The sequence below is a fragment of the Bidens hawaiensis genome, unplaced genomic scaffold (assembly GCF_021521415.1).
Source record: "Bidens hawaiensis isolate Kalapana, Puna unplaced genomic scaffold, B.hawaiensis_p1.1 tig00002572_1, whole genome shotgun sequence".
In the NCBI taxonomy this organism is placed as follows: Eukaryota; Viridiplantae; Streptophyta; class Magnoliopsida; order Asterales; family Asteraceae; genus Bidens; species Bidens hawaiensis.
In genome coordinates, this window is record NW_027491140.1 from 3,214,075 (window position 1) to 3,240,279 (window position 26,205).

The 26,205-nt window shown below is 40.1% G+C and overlaps 2 protein-coding genes and 1 non-coding gene across 3 annotated transcripts; 2 read left to right on the forward strand and 1 right to left on the reverse strand.

Moving 5' to 3' along the window:
• Window positions 1–18,206: 18,206 nt before the first annotated feature.
• LOC143620520 (small nucleolar RNA R71) lies at window positions 18,207–18,309 on the reverse strand. Its single transcript, XR_013151347.1, has one exon. It is a non-coding gene; the product is annotated as a small nucleolar RNA R71 (small nucleolar RNA).
• Window positions 18,310–18,683: 374 nt separating this feature from the next.
• On the forward strand, window positions 18,684–20,068 carry LOC143620500 (uncharacterized). Its single transcript, XM_077092188.1, has 2 exons — window positions 18,684–18,869; window positions 19,082–20,068. Exons 1-2 carry the CDS (start codon window positions 18,684–18,686, stop codon window positions 20,066–20,068), a joined length of 1,173 nt encoding a protein of 390 aa, XP_076948303.1.
• Window positions 20,069–23,588: 3,520 nt separating this feature from the next.
• On the forward strand, window positions 23,589–26,006 carry LOC143620501 (uncharacterized). Its single transcript, XM_077092189.1, has 2 exons — window positions 23,589–23,778; window positions 25,792–26,006. Exons 1-2 carry the CDS (start codon window positions 23,589–23,591, stop codon window positions 26,004–26,006), a joined length of 405 nt encoding a protein of 134 aa, XP_076948304.1.
• Window positions 26,007–26,205: the final 199 nt, after the last annotated feature.

Consider the following 26,205-nt stretch of genomic DNA (forward strand, 5'->3'; position numbering starts at 1 on the left):
AGATCCTCATGCTCCTTGGTCTTCTTGTCAAGAAGATTGGTCTTAGCGATACCGATCTTCAGCATTTCTGCAATACGGGTATTGGCATCGAGGAGTTCGTGGTGAAGATCATTGAACTTAGAGGATAGCAACCCTAGTCCCTGTTCAAAATAAATTATCCTCAGCATACAGTATCTTAGAAATATGAGGATATGACTAGAAGACGTACATGATTGAATTCGAGGTCACATGTCGAAGAGGAGTCGGAAGTATCTTGGGCCTTTCTCTTTTTGGAAACCTTGGCTCGGCTGCTATCGGACTTCCGTTGGGTGAGGAGAGTGGCTTCTTCTTCTTGGTGCAACCTGTGGAGACCATACTATCAATATCGTCAAGAACGAAAACAGGAGCAGATTTACCTACAAAAAGCACATGTTAGTATCTCTAATCCTTATATTTTTCTACTAATATGTCGATATTTCTTACCGGACATAGCGGATCCCGCCAACTGGGATGGTTCTTGAAAGACTGGCTGGAAGTGAAAGGTCCTCTCTTCTTCGTCTATGAGGAAAAAAGAGTTCAGCTTACTCTCGGTCTCTTTGCTGGGAGGAGCAATCTCAAATAACTTCAAAGCTGTAAGAAAACAAGACAAAGCATATCAGTCACAGACATATCAGCATACGGCTTCAAGATGATGTATCCTACTTTTGGTAATCCAAAGATATGGAAGATTGTCAGGATGAGGAAGGGAGTCTCTCCTAACAAAAAAGAATTGCTTCTTCCATTGGTCATTATTTTGGGTATTTCTCAAAACGAGCGGGGTTCAGTCAGATTTGGTTTTAAGAAGGTATCATGAGGGACCATGGCTACGAAGGTCGTTGACGAAAGCTAGCTCAGAAAGGGTGAAATCCAGGGCGTGGTCAGAAATCAATCTCTCCAGAATGAATAGGGTCCTCTAAACCATGGGCATGGTTTGGGAAAAACTAAGACCAGTTCTGTTGAAGAACTCGATGGTAAAGGCTGGAAATTGGTAAGAAAAGCCAATCTTGAAAGGCAAATATGGACAGCAAATTCAGGTTTTCGAGACAAGGTCGGACAGAACAGCTGGGTCAAAAGGTCCGAAGACAGTCCCCGGAGGGAAACAGCCTCGAGACTGTAGATTCATGATGTCGGTGTTGTTAAAAGTACATACTTCACTCGCGGGACTTGCGAGAAGATTTTGTGACACAAAATATTCAATACCGGAAGCAAGGAGCTTAGACCGTGATTTTTCTAAGAATGAAGAAGAAGAAAAGATGGGGATTTACCTGGATAGATGAACAAGATGATGAATAGGGATTATTTATCCGGGTAAATATAAAGATAATCAAGGGTTTGGTAGCTCTCATGGATGATTGACACGTGCTCGCGATCTACACAAGCGGCGAAATTCAAAATTCAAAAATTAACAACTGTTTCCCACTTTAACAGCCGTTAATTTTGGGGACAATTGTTAGGGCTCGGATTTTTAGTATCCTAGGCAAGCAATATGTTCAGGATAACTCCAGGATATGGTATCCTCCAAGGTAACAGGTATCCTAAATATATTGTATAATTAACAATTGTTCGCTACTTTCCTTGTTTACCAGGTCAAGAGACTTACCATTATTTCCTAAAGACTCGGAATTGCAGCTGGGTTACTTCAAATAAAACGTGGTCAAAAAGGAAAGGTGGAAATCAAATGGTTACCTTAAATAGAACGTGTTCAAAAAGGAAATGTGGAGTCTAACGGCTAATTGGAATGAGTCTATTATTTCCGGAATTTTAGGTATATTAGTTAGCTTATTTTGTGTATAAATAGAGCTATTGCTCGGATCATAACACAGACTTAGCACACGAGACTTACTAGTACTAGCACTCTGTAATCACGATCCAACTAGCTCCACCACTTGTAATCAATTTTTTGTTAGTAATAAACTGGTGGTGATAGTTTTCACCACCCGGGGTTTTTTTCTTGTTATCCTCAGGATAACGGGTTTTTTTCTTGCAACATATATTTTTCCAAAATGCTACCTGTCACCATTGATTTTTTTTTTAAATATAATACCCTATCGTTTGATATTTTTTTTGGTAAAACCACACGGTTTTTATATACAAAATTACAAAAATTATAAAAAAAACTTTGTTTGTATAAAACTCAAAATTGAGGGGGCTTTTTGTAAATTCTTAAAATAAAAACATAACAAAACTTACAAAAAAAAGGAACGAGTCTTTTACTCCAGTCTCAGCCAACCTACGCCATTGCTTCTGCCGTTCTGGTCATCACTATCGGTCGTCGTCCACTGCCGCCGCTCGTCCACCGCAATGTAATAGTTCATCATAATTCTATGTTCAAGAATTATAAAATTAGGGTTTGTAATATGAATTGGGGATTTGGAGAAATTAGTCAACTAAACTTGTAATTGGTATTGTATGGTGAAATTTTACTTTAACTTACCCTATTGAATAGAGAGGGGGTTTTCAGCTACGAAAATATTCAAGAATCGCCTTCGCAATAAGATGTCGAACGAGTATCTCGCGAATAGCTTGGTGGTTTACATAGAAAAAGAAATTGTTGAAACATTTGATTCGAAATCCATATGAGGAATTCAAAAATCCTAATGGTCGTCGAGCTGCTTTGTAATTCTTTTTCTAAGGTACTCATCCCTCCTCTCGGCTCTCGTATTATTATGAATATTTTAGGTCTAGTTTTTTAATTGTAAGAATAATTGTTATTGAATAAATGAAAAAAAAATGAGATGTGTAGATGTCATATTGTTTGATCTGACCCGAACCACCGACACGAACCGAATCATCGAGCCGAAAATTTTTGGGTCCATGACTTCAGTCACGGCCATGGCGAAGCTCCACAGGGAATAGGATGTTACAAAAAAAATGAAATAGAAATAAAAGATTGTAGAATAGTTGTTTGGTAAATATATATTTTATTAAAAACTAGTATATTTTGCCCGGCGCGTTGCGCCAGGGTGGGTTGGTAAAACTGAGCGTTGTTGATCTTGGGGCGTTAAGGAAGCGAGTCTACGAAAATTCAGTCGGTTTCTATCACGTTCGTTACGTCCAGAACTAAGTAAAAAAAATACAAAAATAAAAATGGCATTCGTTCGTTTTTTCGTTAGTTTGTTACAGTAAAGAAACTAAAACAAAACGCAGTGAGTCTACATGAGTTTGGTCAGTATCTTCCACATTCGATACGGCACTGAACTTAAAACAAAAACAAAGTTAAGTTTGTTATGATGTCGAAACTAAAAAAAGTAAAGTGGCCTAATGGAGGGCCGCCACTTGGCCAATCATATCTTTGTTGCACCAAACTTATAATTTATACATATAACTAGTATTTTACCCACCGTGTTGCGCCGGGCATGTTGGTAAAACTGGAGCGTTGGTAAAACCCAAGCATTGTAGGTCCCGGCATTGAGGCGGTAAGTCGACACGAATTCGCCCAGTTTTGGTTCTGTGCGTTATGGCATCAGATCAAAACGAAAACAATTTAAAAAATGAGGTGGACCAATGGGTATCGTCGATCAGTAAAGCTCAGGCTTTGGTAAAACCCAAGTGTTGTCTATCTCGGGCGATGAGTCTACAGAAAATTTGGTCGGTCTGTGTCACGTTCGTTACGATATCGGAACTAAAAAAACAAAAATAAAAACAAAATTGGTATCCTGTTAGTTTTCGTTATGGTACCGATGTTAAAACAAAATGTGGTGATTACACGCAAACTCAGTACCATTCTATCATACACAAAAACATAAATAACACAATTAAAAAAAATGAAACAATGATTTGCTACATTAGGGATTGATGTATCACAAAGTGTACATCTTATTGCTTCAAATTATCCTCATATTTATACCGAACTCCATGCAAATTCATTGTTTTAGGTACTTATTTGAGTTATTTGTGAATTTGCAGGTCCGGGTGCCCGCCCGACAAAGAAAACATGAAAAGAGGGCGTTTCGGGGACAAAATGCAGCAAACTGCCAGACATGCACGCCCATGCCAGCCCGTGCATGGGAACGTGCCAACCAGGAAATGTGCTAGTGCAAGCTAGTGCAGGATCTAATGCCAAGAAAATTCAAAATAACCAGACCATGCATGCCAGTGCCAGCCCGTGCCAGAACAGAGAAATATGAATTTTTGGTCAGAATAAAGCCAGGGGTTGACTTTCCACAATTAGGCACCGTCGTGCAAGCCCGTGCACTTGCCCATGCCAGACGTTTAGAATGCATAAATACACCTCCATTATCTTCATTCGAAAGGGGGAGCCTTAGGGGAATTATCTGAATTTGCTGGAAAATTATTGTGTGTGTGCTAGAGAGAATTCAAGGCTTCCATCTTTGTGTGATTATCCTTGCAAGTAGCAATCATCATTCATCTTAGTTTGCAATCTTTTGTTCTTAACAATGATTTGTAAGATTACTTTGATTTTGGTTGTTATATTAAGCCTTATGGGCTAATACTATTGTTACTTAGATTATGTTGAAACTTTTGCTTATGTGATATTTATCTATGCATGATTTTGGCAAGTTGGTGTTGTCAAGTTTATGACATGTTCTTGAATAGAGTTTAATGGTTGAATGCTTGTTTTAATTCCTAGTCTTGTTAGTTTGATAGATGCTTAGCCATAATATGTTGGAAAACTATGTGTTGAGTATTTGTTTATGAACTTAGTTTGTGTATGCATACTTTGTTTATATCACTAAGTTAGGAATGACTAGTGGAAATTAACTTGATTAAGATTTTTAACAAGCATGAAACCTATCACTTGATATTGGAAAATTGTATGGTGATAACATGATTCTTTGAGTTGGTTGATGTTTGCTAGAGACTAAGGCTACAATCCTTAGTTTATATTTTGCTAATTTAAAAGATTTATGTGTTTAACTAGTGTTCTTGAACTTGTTTATTTTACATGATTTTAGGTGGTTAGTTTGTTGTTTTCATGCTAGCTTTCCTTTAATTGTGAGATTAGGTAGTTTTGACAAACTTACTAATTTATGATTAATAACTTGTTGAATACCCATCATGATGTTGTGTTGTTTGTATTAGGTTGCCTTGATTGGGATTTGATATTGATGCTTAATACATGATGTTTGCCATCATCATTGTCATTTTGTTACTAAGTTTAAGTGGATGCATAGTCTTAGTAGCTTTGTTTGGATTGATTGTTAGTTGTATTTTATTTGCTTTCTTATTGTTATATGTTAGTTTAGTAATTTGAAAACCCAATTTGATTGCTTGTTCAATTAAATCAATTACAAAGATTTATTATCAAAGTTCGCCGTGTCCATGGATTGACACTCGGTCTTACCGATACTTTGCTACAAACGATAGGGACACTTGCCTCTCGTGTGTGGTTTGGTTGTTGGTGAAAACCATTTTTAAAACCCGCTTTGTGTGAAAATTTTATTCAAATTATATATATATATATATATATATATATATATATATATATATATCGCACACGTCAAGTTTTTGGCGCCGTTGCCGGGGACACGGTGTTTTACTTTTCAAAATGATAAGAGTAATTGATTTTCCTTGTTAATATTTTTGCTCTATGTTATTTTAGTCTATTTCATTTTTATTCATCTTGTTTTATTTTATTTTAGTTATATTTTTAGATAGTTTTTCGTGTCTTATTTTTTTCCGTTTCGCGTTTTTTTTCTGGTGATGCATGTCCACCACACCCGGTCCTGAGCTTGTTTCCCCCCTTTCTGAACCTGAGCGACATCTTCGAGAAGGTTTGAGGAGGAGAGCACGCGAAATTACCGAGGTCTTTGAAAACGAAGTTGTGGAAGAGGACGTGAATCCCTAGGTAGAAGAGATGGCAGATTCGAACAATCAAGGTCGCATGGATGACTTCGCCACGCCGTCCCTTGATGCCTATGGCAGCGGTGTTAGGGAGCCCGAGATTACCGTGAGTTTCGAGATCAAGTCGAGTATTATTCATATGGTCGAAAATTCCGTCTCTTTCTATGGCCTCTCGAATGAGGACCCTCATTCTCATGTTGCGCATTTCCTTCGATTATGTGCGATATTAAAATTCAGGGGTGTACGGACGATGCCGTGAGACTCCAACGTTTTCCATTCTCACTTCGCGGGGCTGCCTTGGAGTGGTTAGAGGCTGTAACATCTCGGATTTTTCGTATTTGTATTCGTTTAAGTTTAAATCGATTCGGGAACGTAATTTGGATCTTCCAAACTATTTAAAACTTGTATTTATTGGTATTTAACTTAGTTTAAGTTATTTAATAATTTCATAACTTTAAACTATGCCAAATAGCCCTTATAAACCATTAAAATCGCTTAAAACGGCTAAAAATCGCATTTTCAGGAACTACAGGGACTAGTTTTGCCAATTCTTTCCTATTTTCGATTAAATTAACAAAACTTAATCTCCAAGAAATGTTATAGCTGGTCAAATTCATTTTCTTGGTGTCCAAGCCAAAATGTATTAGTTATTGTACTAGATTTTCTCATTAAATAGCTTATTTTGTTTCATAATTTGTTTTTAGCATCCAAATCGCTTATTTATGGCATAAATCGAGTAAATTAAGGTCCAAGAAAAGGATTATAACTAAAATACAAGTCCATATTGTTAAAATACTGATAAATCGTGAAATCTTTGATTTATTACGTCGATATTCTCATTAAAATCGTATTTTGTTACTTAAACGAGTAAATCTTCCAAATATGGTTCATTTTTGCTATTCTTATATAAACAAAACTTATAATCTCTGCCATAAACTTCCCTAAATCCTAAATAAATCTTTCTCAGCCGTCACCTATCATATACCCTTGGTTTCTCTTTGGTTTTTGCATTATTGTTGAAGATACATACTTAATCGGTTGACTTTGCTTATATACCGACCTTTGACTTACGTTTCTCATCGATCCTTTCACTTTTTGGGTAAGTTGTAAACATATAAATCATTCATATATATTCTCTAGTTAATAACCTTCAATCAATTTTGATGGTTGAAGGGTGTTGACTGGTCAAATAGTTTAAAACTCGTTAAAGGACAAAATAGTCAACTAGTTTGACTTAAGGTTTTCTCATACTTCTGATCGGATTCAACGTTTGGTCCAGAAGACTTTTATTCTCAAAACGAAATTTTAAGGCTACTGACCAAAACCCGACTTCCGAATCGTTGTTCGGATTCTGGTCAGCACTAGCTCGCTTAAATCTTAAAACAAACATAACTTGAGTTCTAAACGTCCGTTTGGATTGATTCCAGCGAAAACGAGTTTGTTTTTATACACATTATCATATCCTAAAATCTCAAATTCTGAATCGTATATATCATTTGACGTGTAGTGGACGACTCGCTTATTCATTAGCTCGCTTATTCATATTTATATTCGTTCGTCATTAATCTAAGGTGAGTTTGATCATTCCCCTTTTTCTACACTGTTTTCAAACGTTTTGGGGACATATGCGTACTTATTCATATTTTCTATCATATATATATCTCAAACGATCGCAAACACAAACATTGTGTGTTATATCAATTAAATGCTATTTGCTAATTGCTATTTGTTTAAGTGTGTTTGTATTCTATCAAGTCTTGGATTGTCATTAATATGATCATACGAACGTCTTAGTAACCGGAGCCCGATTCGATTGGCAAAGGTAAACCGACAAGTTTAGTCATTGTAATCAATGCCCTATTCGATTGGCAACGATTCATTGGCACACTAGCACGATTTGGTTATATGTATGTTTTGTTATGATTTGATTGATTACTATCATATGGTTGGTTTGCGCATTTATCACTTATCATTTATCAATTATCTATCAAATATATATATATATAGATATATATATATATATATATATATATATATATATATATATATATATATATATATATATATATTTGTTGTGTCAAAATTGGTGATCATCTCACTCAACATGTGTTGTTGACAAACTCCATTTTCTACGCATAGGCAGTGTAAGGCCCCGTTACTGGTAGCCCTACTTTCGTGTTGGATTTACTCATAAACGCAGTTCTAAATATCAGAGTTAATTAAAACATTCGCGGAATATAAAAGCTTTCATAAAACATTTCATAACAAAACACATCTTGTCTTAAAACATCATTTTGTCTTTCAAAATAAACAAACATTAGACTTAAACGTCTTGAGTCTTCGGATGCCAGCCTCTTATTCAGTGCCACGTGTCTCCTCAAGCGAGCTGCCTCATCCTACTCACCTGCGTGCATACTAAAAGTCAGCTACGCTGAGTGAGTTCTAGTTAATCATACATTATACAATACACATAAACTTATATTCTTTCATTCATAATTTCACACTTTCTTACTTTCCTTTTTTGTATTAACTTACTTTCATATCTTACGTTATAAAGAGCATTACGCCCTACATTCCTCGAGTATTATTAGGGCTCGGTACCCTCCTTCCTCGAGTATTATTAGGGCTCGGTACCCTCCTTCCTCGAGTATTATTAGGGCTCGGTACCCTCTTTCCTCGAGTATTATTAGGGCTCGGTACCCTCTTTCCTTGAATATTAGTAGGGTTCGGTTCCCTAGTTCTCGAATATTAGTAGGGTTCGATTCCCTCTTCGTTACCATACAACCATACATCATACCTCGAGTATTATTAGGGCTCGGTACCCTCTTTCCTCGAATATTAGTAGGGTTCGGTTCCCTAGTTCTCGAATATTAGTAGGGTTCGATTCCCTCTTCGTTACCATACAACCATACATCATACCTCGAGTATTATTAGGGCTCGGTACCCTCTTTCCTCGAATATTAGTAGGGTTCGGTTCCCTAGTTCTCGAATATTAGTAGGGTTCGATTCCCTCTTCGTTACCATACAAACATACATTATACCTCGAGTATTATTAGGGCCCGGTACCCTCTTCGTAGCCATACAACCATCCTTTCCTTCTTTTATTAACTTTATCACATTCATACACATAAGCATACATATCATACTTACCTTATACTTAGCGTTACAACCTGACAGTACGTGCAATATCCGAAGATCGTTCACGTACCGTCAAGCCATCATTCATACATATCACATTATTCACATAAGGCATACACTTATCTCTTAGGATAAGCGTATTAACAAACATATCGAGTATGCACACAGCCCCGAAAACATAACACATAAATGGGGCTAGAAACTCACCTGAATCCTGTTACGCTCTCCGTTAATAGTTATTCCCTTCTTGAGATGTGCACGGCTAACTGTATAATATTTACACGTATCAATTAACTACTACTACTCATGTTGTATTTCTATCTTTATATGACCCACAACGAACGGGGGTCCGGGGGCAGCACCCCTGGCAGCTGGGGTCTAGGGGCGGCAGCCCCTGGTAGGGTCCAAGGGGCAGAGCCCCTGGCTGGGGTCGAGCTGCCAGGTCAGCTTGGAAAAATTTTATTTCCATTAACTGTCATAACACATTTTTCATTAGGTTTTTAATTTATTTTCTAAGCGAACTTAACTTTAGGCGAAGTTAAACCTTAAGCGAACTTAGCTTTAGGCGAAGTTATCAGTTAGGCGAACTTGGCCTTAGGCGAAGTTATCAATTAGGCGAACTTGGCCTTAGGCAAAGTTACCAGTTAGGCGAACTTGGCCGTAGGCGAAGTTATCAATTAGGCGAACTTGGCCTTAGGCGAAGTTACCAGTTAGGCGAACTTGGCCGTAGGCGAAGTTAAGCTTTGAAGGCGAAGTTAAGCTTTTGCAGGCGAAGTTATCAGTTTGCAGGCGAAGTTGCCCAATTCGCAGGCGAAGTTGTCCAGTTCAGCTATGGGTTTGGTTTTTATCAAGCATTTTGGCGATTTTAATACCCTTGTTATGGTTCGACATCACCCACTAACGTTCCCTAACCATTTTCGGTCGTATATATATCCCGTATATACTATAAAGCTTGGATCTTTAAGCTTAAGGACATTCAAAAGGCTAAACGTTCAATAAAACGTAAACTTTAAAGGTCAAGAACATACCTTTTATACGTTCGGTGTGGTCGCGGTTTGCTTGGTTATCTCGTATATAGAAGATCTAATAATGGTTGGATCGATTTTGGTCTTGGACGTCTCTCTCTCTCTCGGCCGAAATATGGTGTGTGTGTGTGTGTTTGGAGTGTGTTAGAGAATAAGATGGAAATGAAATGAGGGTTTAGGGTTTTAGCTTGGTTTAGGGGATATTTATATCCCCTAAAGCCCATGGACCTAAGGCCCATTCTCATTTAACCCATCTCGATTAATCTAAGTCCATGATCCGTTCTTTACTCGATATTAATTAATTAATAACGCGAAATCACTAAACGTAACTTTCTTTATTCAACATTATAAATTTTAGGAGTTACAAGTTCTCCCTCCTTAAAGAGGTTTCGTCCCCGAAACCTAACTATTACTTAAACAAACTATGGTAGAACTTGCGCATCTCATCCTCAGCTTCCCAAGTAGCATCCGATCCTTTGCGATGTTTCCATATCACTTTTACCAAAGGTATAACCTTGTGACGAAGCTGCTTCTCCTTGCGATCAACGATCTCTATCGGTTGCTCGATGTAGTTCAATTGTTCATCAACCTCGATGTCCATCAATGGCACGTGAGACGTGTCATCAGCTAGACACTTCCTCAGATGAGAAACATGGAAGGTTGAATGAATTCCTTCTAACCCATCGGGTAAATCCAGCTTATAAGCTACTTCCCCCACACGATCTAAAATTTTAAACGGTCCAATGTACCTCGGACTCAACTTCCCCCACTTTCAAAAACGGATAATTCCTTTCCAAGGCGAGACCTTAAGCATCACATTGTCGCCAACATTAAACTCAATTGGTCGTCGCCGCTTATCTGCATAAGACTTTTGTCTGTCTTGAGCGGCTTTCATTCTTGCTTTGATCTGATCGAACTTTGAAGACGTTTCTTGAACCACTTCTAGGCTTCCCATTTCTTTCTGACCAATCTCACCCCAACACACCGGGGTTCTACATCGTCTACCGTAAAGCATCTCGAACGGTGGCATACCAATACTTGAATGGTAACTGTTGTTATAGGAGAACTCTGCCAGGTGCAGATGATCATCCCAACTCCCACCAAAATCTAAAACACAAGCACGTAGCATATCCTCAAGGGTTTGGATCGTCCTTTCAGACTGTCCATCGGTTTGAGGATGATACGCCGTACTGATGTTCAACCTCGTCCCCATAGCTTCATGGAATTTCCTCCAGAACCTCGAAGTAAACCGTGTATCTCTATCAAACACGATCGATAACGGTACTCCATGCTTAGCCACAATCTCTTTAATGAACAAGTTTGCTAACGTTTCTGACGAGATAGCCTCTCGTATAGGCAGAAAGTGAGTACTCTTGGTCAAACGGTCCACTATCACCCAGATGGTATCATGATGCTTAGCTGTACGAGGTAGCTTAGTTATGAAATCCATGGTGATGTGTTCCCATTTCCATTCAGGTATATCTAGCGGTTGCATCTTCCCATAAGGCTTCTGATGTTCGGCTTTGACTTGTAAGCAAGTTAAGCACTTACTGACATAATCCACTACATCATTCTTCATTCCAGGCCACCAGTAATCTCTTTTCAAATCTTGATACATCTTTGTAGCTCCTGGATGAATCGAATATCTTGACCTATGGGCTTCATCTATGATTCGACTTCTAAGATTACCATGGCGTGGGATCCACATACGGTCGAACCTAGTCTTAACTCCATGAGTGTTTTCCATCAACTCATCTTGCTGGCCATAAATCCTTTCTTTCTTTACTAACCCTTCATCTACTAACACCTCTGACTTCACCTTGGTGATTTCTTCAAACAGACTTGGGTTCATGATCAACTTGTATGACTTTACTGTTGCAAGGACTTCCTCATTTTTACGACTTAACGCGTCAGCGACCACATTAGCTTTACCGGGATAGTACTTAATGTCGCAGTCATAATCCTTAATCAACTCCAACCATCTTCTCTGCCTCATGTTCAATTCTTTCTGCTCGAAGAAGTACTTTAAACTCTTATGATCTGTATAGATAGTACACTTAGTACCGTACAGATAATGCCTCCATATCTTAAGAGCATGCACTACAGCTGCTAACTCTAAATCATGCATCGGATAAGTACTCTCATGGACTTTCAACTGTCTAGACGCGTAAGCTATCACCTTCCCTCGTTGCATCAACACGCAACCTAGCCCTTGATGTGAGGCATCAGCACAAACAACTAAATACTCGTCACCATCGGGTAGAGCAAGGATTGGAGCTTGCGTGAGTCTCTTCTTCAATTCCTCAAAGGCTTCTTCTTGAAACTTTCCCCAACCGAATACTATCGACTTTCGGGTCATACCGGTCAGCGGTGCGGCTATCTTGGAGAAACCTTCGATGAATCTCCAATAATAGCCAGCTAACCTTAGGAAGCTTCGTATATCAGTCGGATTCTGCGGAGTCTTCCAATTCGTTATCGCTTCAATCTTAGCTGGGTCCACGGTAATCCCTTCCGGATTAATCACGTGACCTAAAAATTGCACTTCTCTTAACCAGAACGCGCACTTCGAAAACTTAGCATACAATTCTCTTTCTTCAGAGTCTCCAATACCTCTCTCAGATGCTCAGCATGGTCAGACTCGTTCTTTGAATAAATCAATATATCGTCAATGAAGACGATAACCGACTTATCCAACATCGGTCAACACACCCTATTCATCATGTCCATAAATGCCGCGGGAGCATTCGTTAGACCGAATGACATTACGAGGAACTCGTAGTGTCCATACCGCGTTCGGAACGCTGTTTTAGGGATGTCTGCCTCCTTCACCTTCAGCTGATGATAGCCTGATCTGAGATCTATTCGTGAGAACCAGCTTGAACCTTGCAGTTGGTCAAACAGATCATCAATTCTTGGCAAAGGATATCTATTCTTTACCGTAAGCTTATTCAACTCACGATAGTCTATGCACATTCTCATACTTCCATCCTTCCTTTTCACGAACAATACTGGTGCGCCCCACGGGGAAACACTTGGTCTTATGAAACCTTTGTCGAGGAGTTCTTGCAGTTGATCTCGGACGGTGCTAGACGGTAAGGCGCTTTTGCGACAGGTTGGGCTCCTGGTATTAAATCTATCTGAAATGCTGTCTCTCGCTCCGGTGGCAACCCCGGAAGATCCTCAGGGAATACTTCTGGGTAGTCGCGCACAATAGGAACATCTTTCATTTCTTTCGTCTCGGCCGTAGCGTTGACGACATACGCCAGGTAGGCACAACACCCTCGCCTTAGCAAACCCTCGGCTTTTATCATCGAAATGACATTAAGCCCAGAACTTTCCTTATGACCATAAACCGTCACCGCACTACCATCCAAGGACTTTAACTTTATTATCCTACTCTTACATACTATCTGAGCCTCAAACTCAGACAACCAATCCATCCCCAAAACCACATCGAACCCTCCTAAGGTCATAACATACAAGGTAACAGGGAACTCATGTCCCTCCAATTCTATCCTACAGTCCTTAACCATTTTCATTATTTTAACCGAAGTGTCACTAGCGGTTTCTACTATAAGAGTCTCAGACACTCGGCAACATTTCATTTTAGCTAGTTTACTAAATGGTGTGGCTACGAAACTTTTGTTTGCGCCCGAATCAAATAATACAGTAGCGGAAACACCGTTCACTAGAAACGTACCTGTGACAACATCCGGAATCTGCTTGGCTTGTTCTTGGGTCAGTATGTAGGCTCTAGTTCTTGGCCTAGCTTGATCGGCATCCTTCCTTCCACTACCTCCAGCTTCACCCTCGGTACACTCCCTAGCAAAGTGACCTGTCTTACCACACTTGTAGCATGCAGGCTTAGAACTGCACTCATGAGCATAATGACCTGCCTTCCCACACTTGTAGCAAACATTCGACCCAACTCTACATTCTCCAGCATGCATCTTTCCACACTTATGACATGTATCCGAACCCTTTCCCCACCTACACTCACCACTGTGTGCCTTGCCACAAGTCTTGCACGACCTGTTCTCCCAAACTCTCGGCTGCTTGTTCTTAGGGTTCCACATTTGGGTACCGGGTCGTTTAGCAGGAGCGACCCATTTCTTCTCTTTCTTCTCGTCTCCCACCACCACATCATCCGCAGCCAAGTCTGCATAGACCATTTCTGCGAGTTCGACAGCAGAATCGAAAGTAGCAGGTTTACTTGTACTGACTAACATGCGGACTCTCTGTGGTAATCCCCTTACGTAACACTTGATTCTCTTAGCCTCAGTGTTGACCATATCGGGCACCAACCTAGACATTCGATTGAACTCGGTGGTGTACTCACGATGTGTCATTGTCCCAGCTTTCAAGTTCAGGAACTTCATCTCCGCCTTCTCAACCTCGGCGTCAGCACAGAACTTCTTCATCACTAACTCCTTCAGATCGTCCCACTTCATCTCTTTGATCTCTTCCCGGGTCTTCCTCTGCTCCACACTCTCCCACCAATACACAGCCTCATCTTCAAATGATTGGGTGGCATAACCGACAGCTTGGTCAGGACGACACTCGCTGATTCGGATAATTTTATCCATGGCGGTTACCCACTGAAGAGTAGCGATTGCGTCTCCTAAACCAGTCAGCTTAGGCGGGTCACAACCTTTGAAGGACTTATAGTTGCAACCGCCTCGGCCCCTCTTTCTATCATCAACTTTCACAGACCTCACCTCACTTGAATCACCCTTTTCCCTCTCATCATCTTTCCTACCATTACCACCTGCCCCTTCAACAGTTCTTTCACGGCTTCCAGCAGACCCTCCCGGAGTAATATTCTTCACAACAGTGGCTACAGCTTGAACAATAGCTGCTTGAATTGCGGGATCCAGTTGAACTCCTTCATTGTTTTCCGGGTTTCTTCCAGCTACGCTTCCTTCAGCTTCGGTGTTGGAAGCTGTCTCAACCGAAGGTTGCTGGACACGACGAGGCCTGCCGCGTGGTCCAGTGCGACCTCCAGCTCCAACAATGTCTCCAGCTCCAGCCATCGTATCCAAAAAGGGAAAACACAAACATCATCACTCAAGGAACTATTTAGTACAAGGATAACAAGGCTAACAGGTAATAACAGTGGCCAGCTGTGACTAGCTGATCACGTTGCTTTCCGTGTCCTATACACTTCCCTTTATGAGTCTCTTTGTGCTGGTTCTACTTAAGCAGTTAGTCAAATCAAACAATCAATTATTCCTATCCCTGTCGTTCACATATCTTTTCTTTCTCATTAACATATATCATTTAATCATACACTTTACCTTTACTGATCTTGCTTGAGCGACACATGGCATTCTTGAACTGGCATCTTTTTTCCTTTCTTACTTAAATCCCATTCTCTGTTCGAGTCTAAGCATGAAGGATGCTTAAATCTCTCGAACTTTGCTCTGATACCAACTTGTAAGGCCCCGTTACCGGTAGCCCTACTTTCGTGTAGGATTTACTCATAAACGCAGTTCTAAATATCAGAGTTAATTAAAACATTCGCGGAATATAAAAGCTTTCATAAAACATTTCATAACAAAACACATCTTGTCTTAAAACATCATTTTGTCTTTCAAAATAAACAAACATTAGACTTAAACGTCTTGAGTCTTCGGATGCCAGCCTCTTATTCAGTACCACGTGTCTCCTCAAGTGAGCTGCCTCATCCTACTCACCTGCGTGCATACTAAAAGTCAGCTACGCTGAGTGAGTTCTAGTTAATCATACATTATACAATACACATAAACTTATATTCTTTCATTCATAATTTCACACTTTCTTACTTTCCTTTTTTGTATTAACTTACTTTCATATCTTACGTTATAAAGAGCATTACGCCCTACATTCCTCGAGTATTATTAGGGCTCGGTACCCTCCTTCCTCGAGTATTATTAGGGCTCGGTACCCTCCTTCCTCGAGTATTATTAGGGCTCGGTACCCTCCTTCCTCGAGTATTATTAGGGCTCGGTACCCTCTTTCCTCGAGTATTATTAGGGCTCGGTACCCTATTTCCTTGAATATTAGTAGGGTTCGGTTCCCTAGTTCTCGAATATTAGTAGGGTTCGATTCCCTCTTCGTTACCATACAACCATACATCATACCTCGAGTATTATTAGGGCTCGGTACCCTCTTTCCTCGAATATTAGTAGGGTTCGGTTCCCTAGTTCTCGAATATTAGTAGGGTTCGATTCCCTCTTCGTTACCATACAACCATACATCATACCTCGAGTATTATTAGGGCTCGGTACCCTCTTTCCTCGAATATTAGTAGGGTTCGGTTCCCTAGTTCTCGAATATTAGTAGGGTTCGATTCCCTCTTCGTTACCATACAACCATACATTATACCTCGAGTATTATTAGGGCCCGGTACCCTCTTCGTAGCCATACAACCATCCTTTCCTTCTTTTATTAACTTTATCACATTCATACACATAAGCATACATATCATACTTACCTTATACTTAGCGTTACAACCTGACAGTACGTGCAATATCCGAAGATCGTTCACGTACCGTCAAGCCATCATTCATACATATCACATTATTCACATAAGGCATACACTTATCTCTTAGGATAAGCGTATTAACAAACATATCGAGTATGCACACAGCCCCGAAAACATAACACATAAATGGGGCTAGAAACTCACCTGAATCCTGTTACGCTCTCCGTTAATAGTTATTCCCTTCTTGAGATGTGCACGGCTAACTGTATAATATTTACACGTATCAATTAACTACTACTACTCATGTTGTATTTCTATCTTTATATGACCCACAACGAACGGGGGTCCGGGGGGCAGCACCCCTGGCAGCTGGGGTCTAGGGGCGGCAGCCCCTGGTAGGGTCCAAGGGGCAGAGCCCCTGGCTGGGGTCGAGCTGCCAGGTCAGCTTGGAAAAATTTTATTTCCATTAACTGTCATAACACATTTTTCATTAGGTTTTTAATTTATTTTCTAAGCGAACTTAACTTTAGGCGAAGTTAAACCTTAAGCGAACTTAGCTTTAGGCGAAGTTATCAGTTAGGCGAACTTGGCCTTAGGCGAAGTTATCAATTAGGCGAACTTGGCCTTAGGCGAAGTTACCAGTTAGGCGAACTTGGCCGTAGGCGAAGTTATCAATTAGGCGAACTTGGCCTTAGGCGAAGTTACCAGTTAGGCGAACTTGGCCGTAGGCGAAGTTAAGCTTTGAAGGCGAAGTTAAGCTTTGAAGGCGAAGTTAAGCTTTTGCAGGCGAAGTTATCAGTTCGCAGGCGAAGTTGCCCAGTTCGCAGGCGAAGTTGCCCAGTTCAGCTATGGGTTTGGTTTTTCTCAAGCATTTTGGCGATTTTAATACCCTTGTTATGGTTCGACATCACCCACTAACGTTCCCTAACCATTTTCGGTCGTATATATATCCCGTATATACTATAAAGCTTGGATCTTTAAGCTTAAGGACATTCAAAAGGCTAAACGTTCAATAAAACGTAAACTTTAAAGGTCAAGAACATACCTTTTATACGTTCGGTGTGGTCGCAGTTTGCTTGGTTATCTCGTATATAGAAGATCTAATAATGGTTGGCTCGATTTTGGTCTTGGACGTCTCTCTCTCTCTCTCTCGGCCGAAATATGGTGTGTGTGTGTGTGTGTGTTTGGAGTGTGTTAGAGAATAAGATGGAAATGAAATGAGGGTTTAGGGTTTTAGCTTGGTTTAGGGGATATTTATATCCCCTAAAGCCCATGGACCTAAGGCCCATTCTCATTTAACCCATCTCGATTAATCTAAGTCCATGATCCGTTCTTTACTCGATATTAATTAATTAATAACGCGAAATCACTAAACGTAACTTTCTTTATTCAACATTATAAATTTTAGGATGTTACAGGCAGGTTGCTTGTATTGAAGTTGAAGTATGGACATTTAGAAAGACCTTAGGTTTTAATGAAGACAAACATGGAATTAAACTTATCATATTTATTTACTTGAATAGTTTTGTTGTATTTGGATATTGTGTGTATATTTGAAATAAAATAATTAATTAGATAATGTCACTTTTATATTATGATTGTATCTTCGAGCTGTGAGGAATCGGATCACACCCCGATATTTCCGCCTTAGGTTGGGGTGTGACAGAGGCACTCCCTTCCGGTTCCATCACCACTTGGAACCAATTGGTTGAGCAGTTTCTTTTTCAGTACTTTCCACCCGATAAAACTACAAGATACCGGGAAAAAATCATTGGTTTTCGTGTTGATGATGACGAGTCACTTCGCTGCATGGGAGAGGTTCAAGGGCTTGTTGAGAAAATTCCCTCATCACGGTTTGAGTCGCGGACTTCAGTGTCGTACGTTCTTTGATGCTTTATCCGGAGCACAGAAGCAGGCCGTTGATCAGGTTGCGGGAGGAGATTTCGGTAGGTGTACTCCCAATGAGGGTTGGATATCTTGGAGCGAGCTGCTAAGAAGACTTTTGCATATAATCTGCCCCGTAGTATTCCTTCCACTAAGGGCGTTCTTCATGTCGATTCTAATCCCTTGTTTCGCTTAGTTAGAAGCCTTGACCAAAAGATTTGACCAGAAGCAATCCGATCTGGCTAAGTCTAGCTCTCGTTATGGGGTGTGTGATGAGAAACACCATACCAGTCAGTGCCAGCAGGCCATGGTGGTGGAGGATGTTGACTTTATAGGCCGCCAAAACAATGTCTACAGCAACTCCTATAACCCGAGATGGAGAAATCACCCAAATTTCAGCTGGAAAGATGGTGGTGGCAGTCAAAGTCAAAATCAAAAGCCACCTGGGTTTGAGCGAAATCCAAATTACCAGAGTCAACCTTAGAACCAATCTTACCAGCGAAAGCCTCATTTTCAGGGTTCCAGCAGTAGTGGTCAGTCTAGTGGGGGGTCTAGTGTTGAAAATCTTTTAACTCAACTTTTGGCTAAAACTGAGACCTCAAACAAACTGGCTGAACAGAGGAACCTGAAGATTGATAAGACTCTCCAGAGACACGATCTCGAGTTGAGGAATTAGAAAGCGTCCATTCAGGCCATCGAGAATCAGGTTGGACAGATTGCTCAGCTCCTCTCTGCGAGACCATAGGGTAGCCTTCCTAGTAACACTGAGATTTATCCGAATGCCGAGGCTAAGGCGATTACCCTAAGGAGTGTTAGATCCACCATTCTTGTTAATGCATCGGTTTCCACACCAAAACCGATTGCTGACGAGATCGAGACTAAGACTCCTGGTGAGGTGCATCCTAGGGTAACCCCCGAAAGTACCGCACAAACCAGTGAGCCAGTTAGGACTTATGTTCCTCCCATTCCATACCCAGGCCGTTTGAAGAAGCAGAAGATGGAAGAACAGTACGGGAAATTCTTAGAGCTTTTTAAGCAGCTTCACATTAATCTTTCGTTTCTCGTTGCGTTGAAAGAAATGCCTAAGTATGCTAAGTTTCTAAAAGAGGTCCTCTCGAATAAGAAGAAATTAGAGGAGCTTTCTTGTGTGACTTCGAATGAGGAGTGTTCTGCCATCCTTCTGAATAAATTGCCCAAAAAAATAACCGATTCGAGCAGTTTTACCATTCCATGTTTGATCAGTAGTTTGTCGGTTAGTAACGCTTTAGCCGACCTAGGTGCTAGCATAAACTTGATGCCTTGTTATGTTTTTGCAAACATAGACCTAGGTGAGCCTAAGCTTACTCGCATAAGCATTCAGCTTGTCGACCGCTCGGTGAAATACCCGAGAGGTATAGTTGAGAATATGCTTGTGAAAATCGACATATTTGTATTTCCTGTCGACTTTGTGATCTTGGACATGGATGAGGATAAAAATGTACCACTCATCTTAGGTCGTCCTTTCCTAGCCACTGCTAGAGCTCTCATCGATGTCTACACCGACAGACTCACTCTTAGAGTTAGAGACGAGGATGTAACCTTTGATATTTGGAGATCCATGCGCCACCCACATGATCATGATGACGTGCTCTACATTGATACTATCGATTCTTGCGTTTGTGAGCACATACAGGACACGTGTGAGGAGGATCATGGATATAAAAGGGTTCAGTCCATCCTTTTGTACCTATAATATCTTGATGGATGAGGAGTATAAACCCGTGGTGCAGCACCAACGGCGTCTCAACCCTAATATGCAAGACGTTGTGAAGAAGGAGGTAATTAAGCTACTCGATGTTGGATTCATTTATCCGATATCTAATTCCCCATGGGTGAGGCCGGTGCAGGTCGTCCCGAAAAAGGGCTGTATGACGGTTGTTGTGAATGAGAAGAACGAGTTGATTCCTACACGTACCGTCACAGGATGGAGAGTTTGCATTGACTACCACAAGCTCAGCGATGCCATGAGAAAAGATCATTTTCCATTTCCCTTCATCAACCAGATGTTGGAGCGACTGTCGGGAAAGATGTACTATTGCTTTCTTGACGGTTTCTCGTAATACTTTCAGATCCCCATCTCTCTTGAGGATCAGGAGAAGACGACATTCACATGTCCCTATGTCACATTCGCCTACCGGCGGATGCCTTTGGACTGTGTAATGCCCCAGCTACGTTTCAGAGATGTATGGTGGCAATTTTTCATGATATGATCGAGGACTCCATGGAGGTTTTCATGGATGATTTTTTTTGTTTTCGGGAGTTCCTTTGATCATTGTTTAAGAAATTTGGTGAGAATGTTGGCTCGTTGTGAGGAGGCCAGCCTTGTTCTTAATTGGGAAAAATGCCACTTCATGGTGAAGGAGGGCATTGTGTTAGGGCATAAGATTTCACAGGCGGGGCTTGAGGCTGATCGAGCCAAAATTGATACCATTTCGAAGCTTCCGACACCAAACTCGGTGAAGTCTATTAGGAGTTTTCTCGGTCACGCGGGATTTTATCGGCAATTCATAATGGACTTTTCCTAAATCGCCCGCCCGATGACGAAACTCCTTGAGAAAGATGCACCGTTCGTTTTCTCCTCCGAATGTCTTCGGGCGTTTGAGTTGTTGAAGGAGAAATTGGTGAATGCCCCTATCATGGTTGCCCCCGACTGGTCCTTACCTTTCGAGTTGATGTGTGATGCGAGTGACTTTGCAGTCGGGGCGGTTTTAGGTCAAAGGCGGGATAAGCATTTTCATCCGATTTATTATGTGAGTAGGACACTGAATGATGCGCAGGAGCACTACACGACCATTGAGAAAGAGATCCTTGCTGTTGTCTGCGCATTCGATAAATTTCGGTCTTATCTTGTCCTTTCTAAGACCATTGTGTTCACGGATCATGTAGTCCTTCACTATCTTTTCAGTAAACAAGATGCGAAGCAGAGACTTATTCGTTGGATTTTACTGTTGCAGGAGTTTGACATTGAGATCCGTGATAAAAAGGGTGCTGAGAATGTCGCGGCCGACCACTCCCGTCTTGAGTGCTCAGCTTCATCGGAACAAGTGGGGGTCCACATAAATGACAATTTCCCCCACGAGTTCCTCATGCACATCGAGACGCGAGATGAGAATCATCCATGGTTCGCTGACATTGCGAATTTTCTTGCTAGTGGGATCGTGCTTAAGGGTCTGACTCACCAGCAAAAAGAAGAAATTCTTTTATGATGGTAAGCATTATTTTTGGGCGGATCCTTACTTGTTTCATGTTGGTGCTGATCAGCTCGTGGGTAGGTGTGTGTATGGTGATGAGGCTCGAAAGATCTTGAAACACTGCCACGAGGGCCCAACCGGAGGACACCATGGAGCCACATCCACGGCGAAGAAGCTTGATGTGCTAAAAGTAGTTTAATATTTATTAACTAAATTAACTAAAAATAAACACTAAGTAATACTCTAGACTCTCTAAAACTCGACTAAACTACTAACCGGCAACTGAACCGATCGACTCTAATAAAGCTAAGTAAGTCCGGATATCGAACCCACGAGACTCTCTAAATTACGCTTATTAGCTAATTAGACTCGACTACAAACACGACTTATTAATTTAAATTTGTTTGGGGGGTTTTTATTTAAAATACTAATTTAATACTATAATTAAAACTAATTAAGAAAACAAGTAATTTGAACGAAAGCTTTGATATTTAAATAAGATGATGATGAGAAAACTACATAGGCTAGAATCCCCTAAATTTCAGTTATGACTTAACCGGGAAAATATTTAGTTATGGACTGGGATCGTAAAATAGACACTTAAAATAAAACCCGAGCAGGACCCCTGACCCTTCTCAAGAGACACCTATGGGTTTCTAACAAGTTTTAACGCACACCAATATTAAAAATCAAGTTCCCTTACTGTCACCTAATTAATTTATGATTTAGTTCCTTTATACGAAATCCTACCTTACAGCGCGGAAATCAAAGGCAATTCAAAATATTTAATTGATTTAATAGACAATAATAAATAATCAACCATAGACGGACTCCTTACGAAGAACTACATCTAGCAAGATTAAATAATAAAGATCTATCAGTAACCTAGCACTTTACAGATTTTAGGTTAGCAGCACACTTAGGTTTATTTGACAATATTATTCCTATGATCTTATCGCGAAATCAAATCATAAAATAATCAAGAACACAACGTAATTGACCTAATAGCAACCTATCATATGACAAACAATAATCAACGAAACTATGGAATAAAACTCATTAAACAATCCTAAGTATCCATATGCATCAATTTAATATAAATAAATCTTTTACTAAACCATAAAAACCATAACAATAAATAATCCCAAGTCAAATCAAAACATCAAAGTAGGTTCATCATAAGCCTAGGCAGTCTAAGGGTTTAGCCAACAACCATACTCAAGAACAAAAGGTAATAAGTAGGTTCAAATAATAAATTCATAACGAAAACAATATATTCAAACCGACTAATAAGAATGTTTGGATGAGTCGATGTTGAACCCTTACGCAAAATTGTTGTTGCATCTTTCTTTTTCTTGCGATGAACTCAACAAAATAACTTCAATTATTTTTTCCGTAGACCCCTTGTGGCTCCCAAAGAATTCTATATATAATACCCCGCCTGACTCCTCCACCATCGGGTTCTCAAAAATTAATCAAGTTATATTATTTGTTATGTCGGTTCATAGAATTAAATATGGGCTATGTAGTTACAAGATCATAAGTCTCCAAAAAGTGAATTAATTCAAAATTTTCATAATAACCCCCTCATGTTTTCTTTCATATTTATTTGGTTCTCAAAGTAATTTTCATTTTTCATTAATAGTTTTGTATGACCACTTTAATACGCGCACTGAACAACGACGTTTAAGAGGCGCTACAACATAAAGCTTCCATTATGTATCTTTAATGCACAATAACCTGAAATTCAAAAGCATGCTTAAAGTACCCACTTTCTTACTAATAAACTAAATAAAACCAATACAATATTAAATAAAATGTATACGAGATTTATATATATTAAACATTATATCAAAGGTCTTTGACGCCAGTTTTTTCTGGCCAACCATCTTCCGTGATGTTCATGACATGGTGCAGTCTTGTGATGCTTGCTAGAGGGCGAGCAACCTCTCATCACGAGACGAGATGCCCTAGCGACCGATTCAGGTCTGTGAGGTTTTCGATGTGTGGGGCATCGACTTCATGGGACCTTTCCCGACTTCTTTCAGCTACCTTTACATCCTAGTAGCCGTTGATTATGTTTCGAAATGGGCCGAGGCGCAAGCCTTGCCCACAAATGATGCTAGATCGGTGGTGAAGTTTTTGAAGAAGTTGTTCTCCCGCTTTGGTGCCCCTAAATGTAAGACCCCGAATCCCGGGAATCCTTCATTTGGTATTCATCCAAAATACTTACAAAAATACTTAAACTTAAAAACAGTTCATTCCATTAAAATAATGAATTCAGAGTATAATTCGGCGAAAAATCATAATTAATAAAACAAGTTCCCAAAACCCGGGAATTATGCCCAAAACCAAACTGAAAAGTATTTAATAAAACGTTAAAAGAAAAATGTTTATTATTATTAAAACTTCCGAATAAGCATGCCCTCCTCCTTCCAAATAGCTTCGTGCACGTCCAAGCGGTAATGCATCCACCTCCTAACCTGAAACTCACACTAACATGCACACAAAGTCAGCTTGAGCTAAGTGAGTTCAAGTTTTATTAATTAACATCTATAATAATAATCATGATAGTCATTCCAAGAGTTTTTAAAATAAACGAGATATAACAGTTAGGCCATCATCATAAGTAAATAATCATTCTTATATATATATATATATATATATATATATATATATATATATATATATATATATAAACAACCTTATAATTACATCCCTATATATATATATCATCCAAGTAATAACATCAGGGTCGAGCACACGTACAACCCAAACACGTAACATCTCATCCAACGTATGCAAACACAAAGTAGGCATATGTAAACATCCTTAGTCGATAACGACTAATAAACATCGCCAATTATTGGCCATACCATAATATATACAAACATACTATAATATCATCTCAAGGCCTACCCTATACAAGTAAGCCTATACAAAATAGTTTAAACGGTTCATCAAGCAAAATCGCTTAGGTATGCATGCTAGCCCAAAAACTTAAAAGGGTAAAAAGGGGCATCATGAACTCACATGACACAAGGCACGATTTCACCACAAGTTAGAGGACCCCTAAGTATCCCCAAAACTCAAACGCCTGTCGGTTTACATACAAACATTACTAATGACATCGAAAGGACTCGTTTATCCTACGAGACGTTCTAACATGGTTCGAGTTACCTAAAGCCTCGACATCATCAAACTCCATCATAATAGCCCCCGGGGCCTTAAGTTTACCAACACGACCCATAGATACTCCCGGGAGTAAAGAATTCCCAAATTACCCCCGGAAGCACTAGGTGCAACTAACACGCGCGTTTAAGAGTCGTTTAGGCAATTAACATCCAACTCAGCCCCGTGTGGACCCCATATGAAAATTTCACAGCCGACAAGTCCACACGACTCTACACGAGTCAAATGGGTCGGTAACTCGCAAGTGCAACGCACCAACTATTCAATAAACGCAATTGCGCGTTGTACATACCCGTTTGAGTAACCGACAACCAATTCAGCCCCAACATTTATAAAAATCATTTTCCAACAGCCCGTACACTAAATCGAGGCTATCCAAACTGAATTGGTTATCACTTACTTCATATCTCGCGTTAAACGCAACAATCTACCATTCTAGCCAACCGAAAACAATCTTTCAAACTACAACTAGTTGACCAATCTAACGAACACCAATGAACATGATTTTAAAGTATATTATACTAGACATACCTAGGAAGATTTTGGTGTAAAAACCTCAATCAAAATAGTTCCGAAACCGCTCAATTGGACAGCCACCCGGTTAACCAAAAACAAGTTGTTTATCGATCAATACGCGTAATATAATGATCAATTAAGGTGTAAAAGACTTGTAGGGACATAGTACTAACCTTCAATTAAAGTTTTATGCTCAAACCGTGGCTGCAAAAAAAGAAAAATCAGGGGTGGGGGCTGCTCAAGACTGCCGATCGCTGAAAGGAGAGGGGGGGCTAGTGTTTTGTGTTATAATAAAAAATGTTACACTTTAGCCCTTAGATTTGGATGGATATAGCAGCTTGAAGGAAAATTTAAATGATTTAACGTACCGGAACGACGAGAAGGTTCCAGAGGAATGTCGGCTAAATCCCGAGAAATATACATACTTTACAAGCTTTAAATCTTTGAACCAAAAATTAACGGGTGTTACACCAAAGCACTGATTAGTGACCAAGGGACACATTTCTGTAACGCCCAGTTGGAAAAGGCGTTGTCCCGGTATGGTGTCAATCGCCGCTTCTCTACACCATATCACCCGCAGACGAGTGGCAGGTTGAGGTCACGAATCAGGCCATCAAGAGGATTTTGGAGAAAATGGTTAGTCAGATCCATAAGGATTGGTCTGAGAAATTGGATGACGCACTAGGCTTTCCATACCGCCTACAAAACACCGATTGGGATGACACCATTTAAATTAATGTACGGGAAAGCATGTCATCTCCCTGTTGAACTCGAGCATAAGGCTTATTGGGCATTGAAAAGTGTGAATCTTGATCTTGCATGCGCGGGTAAAAACAGGTTTGGTCAGTTGCATGAGCTTGAGGAGTTGAGAGGCCAAGCTTATAAAAATTTACAGATTTACAAGGAGAGGATTAAAAAGCTTCATGACGCC

Bases quoted from the DNA above. Each gene is read 5' to 3' on its own strand.
- LOC143620500 (XM_077092188.1), top strand. From the start codon at position 18,684: ATGTCTACAGCAACTCCTATAACCCGAGATGGAGAAATCACCCAAATT. The intron at 18,870-19,081 runs GTCAGTCTAGTG...GCGAGACCATAG, and splicing joins TCAGGGTTCCAGCAGTAGTG to GGTAGCCTTCCTAGTAACAC.
- LOC143620501 (XM_077092189.1), top strand. From the start codon at position 23,589: ATGGGACCTTTCCCGACTTCTTTCAGCTACCTTTACATCCTAGTAGCC. The intron at 23,779-25,791 runs GTATTCATCCAA...TGTAACGCCCAG, and splicing joins TCCCGGGAATCCTTCATTTG to TTGGAAAAGGCGTTGTCCCG.